Source organism: Crocodylus porosus, unplaced genomic scaffold (assembly GCF_001723895.1).
Source record: "Crocodylus porosus isolate Cpor-Errol unplaced genomic scaffold, CroPor_comp1, whole genome shotgun sequence".
In the NCBI taxonomy this organism is placed as follows: domain Eukaryota; kingdom Metazoa; phylum Chordata; order Crocodylia; family Crocodylidae; genus Crocodylus; species Crocodylus porosus.
The window spans coordinates 1,444,418-1,456,534 of NW_017728934.1; the positions used below are offsets into that span (position 1 = coordinate 1,444,418).

At 45.4% G+C, this 12,117-nt stretch overlaps 1 protein-coding gene across 1 annotated transcript in view; it reads right to left on the reverse strand.

Moving 5' to 3' along the window:
- Positions 1 to 9,559, reverse strand: part of LOC109317477 (embryonic pepsinogen-like) — a 13,133-nt gene extending 3,574 nt beyond the window's left edge. The window contains exons 1-6 of the mRNA XM_019546185.1: positions 9,504 to 9,559; positions 8,853 to 9,009; positions 6,126 to 6,243; positions 3,587 to 3,705; positions 1,632 to 1,831; positions 700 to 813 (exon numbers count right to left, since the gene is read on the reverse strand). Coding sequence (XP_019401730.1) covers positions 700 to 813; positions 1,632 to 1,831; positions 3,587 to 3,705; positions 6,126 to 6,243; positions 8,853 to 9,009; positions 9,504 to 9,559 — 764 coding nt within the window. The remainder of the gene's footprint in view (positions 1 to 699; positions 814 to 1,631; positions 1,832 to 3,586; positions 3,706 to 6,125; positions 6,244 to 8,852; positions 9,010 to 9,503) is intronic.
- Between the last annotated feature and the right edge of the window lie 2,558 nt (positions 9,560 to 12,117).

Below are 12,117 nucleotides of genomic sequence, written 5' to 3' on the forward strand. Positions count from 1 at the left end.
GCTGGTATAACCAAGGGTCTTCTTTGGCCCTGATCTCATTACAACTCTGTTTTGATTCTTTGGACTCAGGCTGATACCCAGTTTGGGAATTAATTGCTTCAGACTGCTGTGAGTGGAAAGCTGCCATGAAGCAGGCACTACGTTGCTTCAAGATGGCGAGGGTCAATGATGAGCTAGAGAAGAGACATCAGAGGCTAGTACTCCGCATGCCAGCACAAGCTCAACTTGCTGGAGGATCTGCCTATCGCTCATCGGACTCCTCAGTCACTCCAGAAGCTGTGGCAGTACCCAGTAACCTACCAAGGGTGCAATGCTCTACTCTTACGTCTGCTTGATCCCATCTTGGACCAGTTATACAAAAAAGATTATTGTAAAATCCACTGAGATGTGAAGTGACATCATTAAGGTCACCCAGTCAGTCAGTGCAAAGGTTAGGAACAGACTGGTTTCCTAAGTTTCAGGAAGATGGGGTCTGCAGCCAAATTTACAAAGGTATTTAGGCACCCAAAGATGCCTATAGCACCTAACACGATTTACATGAGGGCCAAAGAGGGTTAGACACCACTGATATCCTGACTCCTAAAGGGAATGTGAGTTAGGTACTAATGGAGGAAAAATGAGCTTTGGGTTTATAATTGCAACTGTGGCAGTGTACCAAAAAGCATCATAGTTATTTAATTACCTTTGTTTGTTACGTACCTGTCCATTGAGATCTGCCAATAGCCCTGGTAAGAGACAGGGATCCAGTGGATAGGGCCAGTAAAGTAGGATTCATCAGTTCCACCAAAAGTGATCGAACTACCATTTTGGTCCCTAAAAATGGTGAATGCATATAATATCTTGAAATACCAGTGAATTAGGTGCTGTACAGAAACAGAAACTAACTAAGACAATATCTTTGACAAAGAATTAGTCTCAATAATGGACCACTTCTAAAGTAATTGCTTTCCTTCAAAGAACAGGGGGGAAAAAAAAACATTTGCATTTATTTCTAACTGAATCATTTCAGAGAAATGATCGATTTAAGTATATTCCCACCAGCAAGATCATCACTTCTTTTTCAGCATTTGCTGTTCCTCTGTTTGAAATCCTTTAAGTCGTGTTGCAGGAGCAGGCGAGTGTGACTTAGGTGACCGATCACACATCATAACAACTAATGAATAATTTAGCTCTCCTAGGGTACTTTTCACTAGGGGCATGAGAGCACTTTCAACAGCAGTATCCCCATTTTATAGAGCCAGAACCAAAGGCACAGAGAAGAAGATTGTCTTGCCCCAGGTCACGTAACGAGTCAGCCAGGATGAAACTCAGGCTAGCACTGTAATCACTGCTTGCTAAAGAGTCACTGGTAATAGCCCACAGACAGGGAACCGGACTTGGTTTCAATGAGGAGGCGATGTGTTTTTGTGGACCGTACACCACCATGGAAGCTGGGAGAGCAGGGCTCTCCTCCTGGTTCTACCACTGACGATGGTGGCCTTAGGCAAGTCATTGCACCTCTCTATGCCTGAGACGTCACATTTATAAAATGAAGCTAACAACAGCAGGGAGGGGGCAGAGGATTTTGGTTCTGGATTTTCCACCATACTCCAATGGAAATGCATCACTTCCATGCTTAACAAGTCACTTACCGACTCAGGTACACTGAAAACAAGTGCTGCTGCACCAAGTTCTGGTTCATCATATTATCAAAGACAGGAATAAACCTATCAGTAGCTAGATTTGGATAGGCCAGGCCCAGGATCCCATCAAAATTGCAGAAAATAAAAAAGATTCCTGGCTCGCTGGTTGCCAGTGCTAACTGCTGGTTGGTGTCGATGAAGGAGGAGACCTGGGAAAGAGATGGATCAGTTCTTTAGCTCCTTATCTGGTCAGAAAGCCACTGAGCTGATGGGTATTTGAAGGACATGCCACATAAAGGCAATGCTGAAGGGGTAAATCTGTCCTTACAAGAGATGTTTTTGCTGCTCTGTGCTTTATGCATCCTGACAGCAGGAGAGACAGCTTGCAGTGGTCAGAGCTGCCCCAGAAGAGGGGTGAAAACCAAAGTAAATTACTCAAGCTGTGTGTGTGTAAACTATCTCCTCTGCCACAGGGGGACCAGACACAGTTACAGTGCCTACTGTGGGCAGTTCTCAATGCGTGAATATGTGCTGGGGTCTTCACTGGAGGTATTCACCCCAGGAAAAGACAGACTGGCAGGGCTCTGGGGGATGGCAGAGTGGGTAATGTGCTTGCAGAATAGTCCCCTCCCCCAGCTGCTTGTTACAAAGATGCTGGTTTAGCACTGGGTGGATGGCCTTTACGATTGTTTGTCCACTCACTTCTGGCACCACCTCCGTGGAGAGTTATATAAGAGGAGAGCAAAAGAAACCATGAGGTGTGAAAGAGGCATGTGGGCAGTCGCCGTGCCCTTCACCCCTCCCCAGACTCCGGGGGCATTGCCTGCCCCAGACCCCTTTTTGTTTTAAGTTAAATCAGAGTCTCCCAGTATCCCAGCATGCTCTTTGGGCTGGGCAAGGCTGTCTGACCCAGAGGGTTGGGCTGGCCCCACCCCTCTGCTCTCTGGCTGCAGCTCCAGCACAGACTGCAGGTATAGCAGGTATAGCAGGGTCTACCTGACTTCCTCCTGCTCCCTCCCTGCCCCTCACTGCTCCCTGCTGAAACAGGGATTCCCCCCCCCCAGCCTTACACAGAGCCCTCTCAGTATTAGCTAGCATACCACATGCTGGCTATGACAAGACAAAGACAGACCGGACAGTTCGTCTTAGGGCTTTTGGGAGCTAATGAACAGGTAGCTGGTGACATCCCTTCATTCCTTCCTTGCAAAAAGTTGTTTAAGAGTTCAAAATAATGAGAAAAGCTTTTTTTTTTTTCCTTAATGGGCTGATAAACACTGAGCGAGGGGTGATAAACACTGTATTATTAGCTCCCTGCTGGGCTGCTGCGGGGTGAGGGGGAACCTATCTCTAATCAGAGCATCCTGCTGGGGCCTGATGTGGCCCTCTTCAGCTCAACACTGAAAGGAAAGCAAGGGCTAGTCTAACACCCCCTGGCTTCTAGCCTGAGCTAGTGCTGGCATGTGTCTGCATTTCTGGAATAAAAAGGGAATGTCTATACACCTCCAAGTTGGTTCAAGCTTTGCAGATTAGCCTAACCTGCAAAGATTAAATAAAGATAGGGTCAGGCTTTTTGAATGTCTACCCCCAGCCATAGAGCTACAGCCCTAAAAGGGTACCGTACAGAGGCAAAGTACCCCCTGTGAAGAGGTGACATCTTTGGAAACAGCATGACCTATGGCATGTGTCCCTGGGCCAGTGGGCCTATGTCCCACCTCTTAGCCAGGAGTTATGCACCTAAGTCCCATTGAGGGTCTGTGCGGTGGTGCACAATGGTACAGATGACAAACCTGTTTCATTGTTTGAGTAACAGACAGGGAATAAGTCACTTTACTGAGAGATTTGCTGTTTATTATCTCCTCCAGAGTGAGATCCCCAGCAGGTGTAAGCTGGCACAGTGCCACCCCATTTGTGAGTCACTGAAATAATGGGGAGGGCTGTAGCCGTTCTGCTGCATTAGTACTTACTAGCACTGTATCAGATCCCTCAACCCCGGTCATGCTGCCTGTGCCATACTGAATGGATATGCGGTTCCCTGTGCAATGGTAGGTGGAAGATTTTGACGGATCAAACCTCCGGTGAAATTCTGCAAATGAATATTAAGAAAAAGCATCAGCATCCAGCCTTACTCTAAAGAAGAGGATAAAGCTCAGCACGTAACTGTTTAGTGTAATCAGTGCTGTTAACTTCATGTTGTGCATTTATAAGCACTTAGTAATATCCAAGGTATTTCTTTGGCTTCTTCCCATCTACCATGTTTTTCTTGCATCAAACACCTGTTCTCCGCCCCTTCCCCCAAATCAGGGTGTGTATATTAAGTAGGGAAGCTGGATTTCTGCCTGAAGTAGAAGCTCCCTGCTTTGATTTCTTCTCCAAGATCAAGTGTCCAGCAGCAGCACTGGGATTTTCTTTCAGGCAGTTGGCTGGTGGGGGTAAACTGATTTAATGGTTCATTGTTCTTCACTCAACAGCTGTGAATGGTCATCTCTCTCCCTCTGTTTCTCTTTCTCAATCTCACTCTCTCTCTCTCTTTAATGGTCTTGATTTCCATCCATCAATAAAGCTATCCTTTCTTCTGGCAGTTACCTGTCTTCTAGCTACTCTTCATGTCACTTCTGCATCACAGCCTGTCACAGATTTTTTAGCTCTGTCCCAGACCTATGAAACCATAATTCTGGAAATCATTTTTTCTTCATTTTTGCCTTCCTATAGACAAGGTGCATATTATTCCAGGGCATGTTGTATATGGGAAAATGTGGTAGTAGCATAGTACCTCATAGTCTTTAATGCATTTATCCTCATAAGTTCCCTCTGGGGAAGGGCAGGGCAGTGATGTTAGCTTTGGGGATGAAAAGTGGATATGTGATACACCCAAGGTTACACTGGAATTCTTTGTCAGCAGAGTTTGAGTCTGACGGTGCAGACAGAAGTGCAGCTCCCTGCTGTGACTGAGAGCAATGTGCAGGATACGTTTTGAGTTGCAAAAATCCCCCCACACCAAACTGAAGTTCACTGTTGGTTCCGGGGGAAGGGAATCTACTGCTGGCTGCAACCTGCAACTTATTTCCCCTGGAAACGGCCCCCCTTCCTCCCAGCCTGTCCCTCTTTCATAATGGGAGGGGAGAAAGGGGACAGAGGGAGCTCATTCTAGGGGTTATCCAACGTCAGGGTGGGGGTCCAGTAAACCCACCCTCCAGCAGGGGCTGAAAAAAACCCCAAAACAAACTCCCTCTGTTCCCTCTGTTCCCCACTCCCACTCCCAGACAGAAGTTACAGAAGATGATCTGTTTTGAAATGTCTTTATCTGATCCTTTATTTAATGAAGGTTTGCATTTTTGCCCAATCGGCCATTTTTGCAGCTGTCTCCAGCCACGCATTTCTCTTTGGTCACAGTTATAGGCTGCTTTCTGTAACTAGATTGGGCAAAAATTGTCACTTCTGTCTGTCCCCTGAATCACTATCTAGTGCCTTAGCCTCTGAAATCTCCAGAAATAGGAAAAGCCACCGAAGCAAGAGAAGAACAATTCAGGCATGGAGATAATACTCTGCAGATGGAAATAAGCCTGCCTAGAGAACTTCTCTATATTCAGATTTAAGTCCCTGTTCCTAAGCATCTAGTTAGTCTTGTTGAAATTCAAGGGACTGCACTTATGCATAAGAGTTTGAAGATTTGGAGTCCCGTTTCCGAACCTTTATTGGCATTTGTGCATTGAAATGGTAACCAGGTCCCCACTCTGACAAACAATAATTCACCAATTTAAGATGAGCTCATGAGATGCCTATTCCAGATTGGCCCACTGATAACTATACAGCTCAAACCTTGGTAGCACTGAGATAGCCATTTAGCAATTGCTCAGCCAGTCCCAGAGAAAACTCTGTCCCATCCCTGTATCATTGTACCTCACATTGGAGGTACTAAATTTAATGAGCATTAGGAAAAGTGCATTAATAATGCATGTGGAGACACACCCAGTATCATAAATTCCACTTACACATGGGCTTAAATTTACTTGCGCAGAAAGTCCCTTTAAACCAAGGAAGGCAACTAGCATTGTGAGCAGAATTAAGCATGAACATGCTTGCAGAACAAGATGTGTGAAAGGTAGTGATTCTCTGAGGCATCCTGGAGCTATGGGGTGCCACAAATTGTTAGCACTGTTAGGTGTACAAACCCTAGTCAGAATGTAAACACAGAGATTTCACTTATAATCCACAGTGTTATAACCCTATTCAAATTCTTTACAACTGAAGAATTGGTCTTGTATTTGTCTGCAGTCAAAAAATGAGTGAAAAGAAAGAGCTGTTATTTTGAGTCTTGAACCTATTCTGGGATTCCTTGAGCCTAAAAAGACCAGTGGCAGAGGGTCACCTTGGGAATTAGCTGTGAACACGGGCATTAAAGCCAGGTCTCCTGAGTGGCAGATATAGGGTCTGTCACACAATCTGTTCCATCACACCATATTAAAGGAGAAGTGTAGATGTGAGAGAAAGCATTTAGTTACTTACGGCAGGCCAAACTCTGGCAGGTGACGGAGGGAACCCAGAGGTAGGATGAACCGGTATCAAATACAACAGTGAACTCCTGAGGAGGGGTCCCAATGGAGATTGTGCCAAAATACTCTGTCTGTTCAGGGAAGAGAGACAACAATGATTCTCAGCAGCTAGTTATACATACATGTATGACCTCTATGTCGATAATACTTCATTTCAGGCATGTGAAATGCTCACAGGAATAGGCACCAAAGGCCAGAGCCAATAAAGGACCTATGCATCTGGACAAATCTCTCTTTAGGCACCTAGTCCAAACTTACCAGTGGGAAAGCCCCTTCACAGCTGCTGTCTCAGATTGCATGTGCCTGAATTCTGGGAGTGCTGCTGTTATTGACCTAAAGCTCTTAGGCATCAAGGCTCTACCCCACAACTGTCTAAGGTTTGCCAGGTGCAGCATTTACATGTGCATCCAGGATGGCAGCAAATTGAGCCAGGGTGGTGTAGCCCACTGCCAGTCAGCCTGCCAGCCTGGAGCTGCTCTGCCCCAGCTCAAAGTACTGTGGATAGGCTGGTTGGGGCACAAATTTGCTATAGTGCAGGGCTAGTTGGCAGGCAACCCCTGCACTATAGCACCCTCATGCTCCAGCCAGTACAGGCCACCATCTACATGTGCATTGTGGTACACTGCATAACGCTGCTGCTGGGGAGTACTTGTGTTGGGCAGTACTGTCCCACAGCACAGTTAATTTGTTTACTCCAGCCTAATAGCACTGCATGTGTAGATAGTGACACTAATTAATTACCTCTACAGTAAAGTGTACATGTAGATGCTCCCACTGAATCTGCAGTGTACAGCTGGCCTTTGAGGTGGGCCAATAGGGCAGCTGCCCTGGACATTGTGCTGAGTAGTAGCCACACACTGCAATGAGCCTCAGCTCCAGTTTTTAGACTACAAGGCAGAAAAACTGCAGTTGAAACATGGGAAAAATCAAATTGAAAAGGCTTTTCCATGTCATTGGGTTCAGACAAGTTGGCTGCTCTGTAGGCAAACATCTTCGTAGCTGTTAGCATTCTTCTGATAATGTTCATCGCTGTTGCAACATGAGTCTGATAAACAACCATGTAAGATCAAGTCTGTGCTAAAAACAAAGTCATGGTTTGACGGAGGGTGGAATAGCACAGTCAGCCAATGACCCCTACTGGTCTTTGCTGCAAAAGCCTGAAAAGTTTTTCTTCAAACTAAATGATCCCTTCCATATCACCTGAGAATCTTTCAATAACACCAGCATATATTTTACTTCATTTGGAAATGTTGTCAGCTGTGTACAAGTATTTTCCATTTATTTTGGTAAATATATTTAGATACTTAAGTGGTTAAAATACATGCAGGTGCCTAAATGCAGCCCTAAGGTCTAGACCAAAAGGACACTGAAGCCAACAGGAGCCTTTCTACTGACTTCAGTGGGCTCAATCAGGGCACAAAAGCCCTTAGCACCAGGAGCACAGAGCTGTGCTGTCACTGCTGTATCATAGCAGAACTTGCACATCTAACCCATAGATGCATAATGCTGGGTCTACTAGCAGGTACTCGCTCACCTGTAGGCATGCCAGGTTAAATCCAAGTGGCAATACCTCCAGGACAGGAACAGGTACGTGCACAAGGGAGACCATGTGAAACATAGCTTATTCCCAGACACAAACATACCATATTGTATAGCATATAACATACACCTTTCCCCAAAAACTACCGCTGGAAATCGCAGTGTGACTTATGAGGGAAATACAGTAAGAGCAGTTTCTGCCCATTACTGAGCAGAAGTGAAAGTAAAATCTGCACTCACAGGGAACAGAACAATGAGCAGGCCAGGCTCTCTCGCTGCTGCTATTCAATTACTTATTACAAGGGAAAATCTTCTTTTCCTTTCAATCTGCCTTTCAGAATCAGGGTATATATTTTATTCCAGGGCATTTTGTACGTGAGAAAATCTGGTGAATGGGGCTTTGGTCTATATTAGGGCTGTGCGAAACAGCACCGTTCTGTTTCACCTTCAGTTTCAACGGTTCGATGGAGCAGTGTTTTGTCTCAAATTTAATTTCGAGTCAAAACAGCTGTTCTGTTCCATTCTGTCGAAACAGAAAGGCTGTTTTGCTGCTGTTTCGAGTTTTGCTGGGGATGGGAATTCAGCCAAGCTGGGCTGCTTTTCCATGCCCTGTGTAAGATTGTGCTGGGGCGAAAGGCAGCTCAGCTAGGCTGCTTTCTGGCCCCATGCATTTGATCGTGCCAGGAGCTTCCCAGTCCACCACGCTAGATTGCTGGACTGCTTCCCACCTTCTGGCATGATATAACACGGGGGACCAGGAAGCTGCCCAGCTGGGCTGCCTCACTATCCCCTGCCGGATCTTAAACTGGGAATGGGAAGACAGTCCAGCTGGATTGATTTCCCATCCCCAGCCTACGGTCGAAATGTTTTGACTTTCGAAATGTTTCAACCAACCGCATTTTGTTTTGAGGCTATTTCGATGGCCTTTGTTTCATTTCAATTTTGCTGTTTTGACCTCAAAATTGGTCTAAACAGTGTTGGAACAAAACAGCTGGTGAAATTTCACACAGCCCTAGTCTATATTGGCAGGGAGCCCTACCCAACCAATACCTCAGCCTTGGGATCCCCAAGAAACCTGTAAAGCAGCCATAATGTACTTCCCTTCCTGAAACAAATCAATTGTATCAGAGCATAAACTCACATCAAAAGAGTTCGTGAGTGGCTCGGAGAACCCCTGGGAAGTAAATGAGTGTGTATATTTGGTGCTAATGTCATAGCTGTGGTGTTTCAGGACATCTTTCAGCAAGCCTTTTTCCCTCAGGACTTCCCTCAGTGTCTTCAATCTCTTCAAAGAAATCCTTGCGTACAGAAAACAAAACAAAACAAAAATAAAAACAGCCAAGAACCCCAATGACTAAAATGCTCTTTTCAGACTTTTCTTGTGCACTGAGCCTAAGGGAAACAGTTTGCATTAAAGCCATCAACTCCAATGACATGTGCAATAGGTTTCCTTATTTGGCTGATCGAATAAACATTTTAAATCAACGGAAATACTCCTCTGCTTATCAAGCATGGATATAGTTTCACCACTGCCAGCAAAAGTGTCTTCTCCATTTGGAATGGCCTTGTCCTTCTCATAACTTCCCATCTCTTCCCAGACCTTATCCAAAAAGAGATCTTTTCTCCTTCCCATGTTTAAGCTTTCTACATTTCCTATCCCTCTGTTGTTAGATTAAATGACATGGGAGCCAGAAGGGACTGTGACTTCATTTTATCTACATGCTTTTTTTTTTTAAGCAAGCTGGTTAGCAGCAGTGGCAGATGAAGGAGAAGCAGTAAAACAGCAACTTACTTGGTCAAGCCTTCAGAGAGGGCAAAAAGAGCACAGAGAACCATGAAGAACTTCATTCTTCTGTTTCTACAGAGACTGCCGCAGATGCTGAGCTGTTGAACATAACTTGACTGCTTTTATAACCTGAGGTTGACCCTCCTCAGTGGGGAACCTCTGGGAAGTCAGTATGCAAGAGAAATTCCAGCTCAGGCTGGTGATAGCAGATCACTCTGTAAACACCCCAACAGCTGACCAAGGCCTAACCCCATAGCACACAATTGCTAACAGCAAAACATTGCACAGAAGAACAGTGCATGTGTTACTTACTGCAGCAGAATGTGCCTGTGATAATCATTTGGAATGTTTTACGCTTCCGCTGGTTTATACTTTCCTTTTTTGATTCAGTTTTAATTTTCTCCCCTAACCTTGGATAACATAACATGAGTCTCCAGCTGGTTTCACGTCCTGTTAGTCCATTACCAACTGCGGAATCAATATATATACCTATATCCTAGAGCAGCATATTGAGTTTATTGATTCCAGCCCCTAACATCTATGAAAGTATGAAATTAGAGGACTAGGGAATGCAGCCGGAGAACATATGATTTGAGTGAGAACTACTGAGAGACTGAGCTAGTGATGTAGACTAAATGAAGGTACCAGTCAGAAAGGGAAAGGTGTTTAGGTGCCATCTTCTAGAAGCTAGATGCAATGTAGCAATGCTGCAGTCTGAAGATGAATGACTGGCCTTGCAGGCGATTAGTGGTAAGCTGTGGGACTGCCATGAAATGCCTGTGAAGTGGGTTCTGCACACTGCAAGCAGGCCGTGAAAAACCCTTTGTCTCACCATGATTTAAACAGGTTCCTTATAATAGCCTGCTTGCATTTAACAAACTCCTATATGAGGCTGAACATGGACTGATGAATCCAAAACTGGTGGGACATACACCAGTACCAGGTTAACCTAGATTCTTTCCAGGTTAATTTTCCATGAGGTTGGGCAATTTCATGGTTTGTCTTCTACCTTTTGTACTGGTGTAATGTTAATTACAACGGTGTAAAATATCATCTCTCTCTGCCCCCAGTCTGCTAAAATGCCATCTCTTCCCTTCATCTGCTCTCTGTCCCTGCCTTTCCACTGCTCTTTTTACACCACTATCTGTCTTCTGCCCCTTTTCATAGTTTCATAGATGCTAGGGGCTAGAAGGGACCTTACAAGCTCATTGGTGTTGCAGCACTGTAGGGAGCACTACTACACAGAGACACCCACCTCACTTTGCAAGACCCAAAACCTCACTTCAAGGGTCTCTTTCAGGGATCCTGCAGCTGACAGTCCTGCTTCCTGAAGAACCCCTGCAAGCCTAGGGTAACGCAGCCTCCACCCGGGCACTGGTTGCCTGCCTGTTATGAAGAATCTTTTCTGGGCAGCGAGTCTGCCACCACATTCAGGCATCCCTTTATGTGTTCCACTTTCATGTTGAACTCCTGAAGCTGCCATGCCTACTTTTGAAGCTTGGCATTGGTATTCTGCATTGTCTGCAGCCTTTGAAGTGGGGCACGGTCTGTAGGACTCCCCACAAGTAGGGCCTTAGCTTATTCAGTGCCCAGACTATTGCCAATCACTCCTCCTGCATGGAAGATACACTCCATTTGTGGGGAATCAACTTCCTGCTTAAGTAAACCACTAGGTATTGTGTCCCTTTGTGCTCATGCAGGGGAATGGCTATTGCCCCAAAAGAGGGGACGAACCTTCAGTAGTACCTGGCCAGAACAATAAAAACTCTGACCTGTTTGTTAGTTTGTGGCAGTGGCCAGTTTAATGGCCTGCATCTTATCCCATATCAGGGTGATCTTGCTCCCAACCACAGTGTCCCAAAAACACCAGTTTGTGCAATGCCAACTGACATGTTTTTACTTTTACTCTTAGTCCAGCCTCTTTAATCTGTCCAGCATAGTGGTTAGATGAATCAGGTATGCATCAAAGTCCTGGATGAAGATGGTGATTTCATCGATATAGGCCACTACAGATTTCTTAAATCCTTTTAGCAAGTTATTAATGAGTCTTTGAAAGGAGGCAGGAGAATTGCACATACCAAAAGGAAGGACTGTAAACTCCAAAATCCCAAAGGTGTGGGGAAGGCAAACTTGGACATAGCATCCACATCTAGTGCCATCTGCCAAACCCCCTCAGATAGATTGAGAGTAAAGATGAACTTGGCTAAAACCAAGGTGTCAAGCAGAGAGTCCATCCTGGGCATAGGGTAAGCGTTGTGGGTGGTGATCACATTTAGCTTCATGTAGTCCACACAGAACCTAATGGATCCATCCTGCTTCTGGACAAGCACCAGTGGGCTTGCCTAGGGACTTGTCACAGGCTGAATCTTCTGTCTGTCCTGAGGGGGAAGATGATCAGGTAGGGGAAGCTTCTGTACCCCTGTCTCCCCCTCCCAATCAGCATACAGCACAGACTCCTCCTCCTGTTTCTCAGGGGATTCATCAGGAGAGGACATCCAAAGTATGACATTATTCTTGTCATAGTAAGCTTTGAGCATGTTTACATGTACCACCTTAGGCTTTTTACCTGACTTATTCATGGCAACAACATAAGTCACATCATCCAGCTTCTACTGGATGA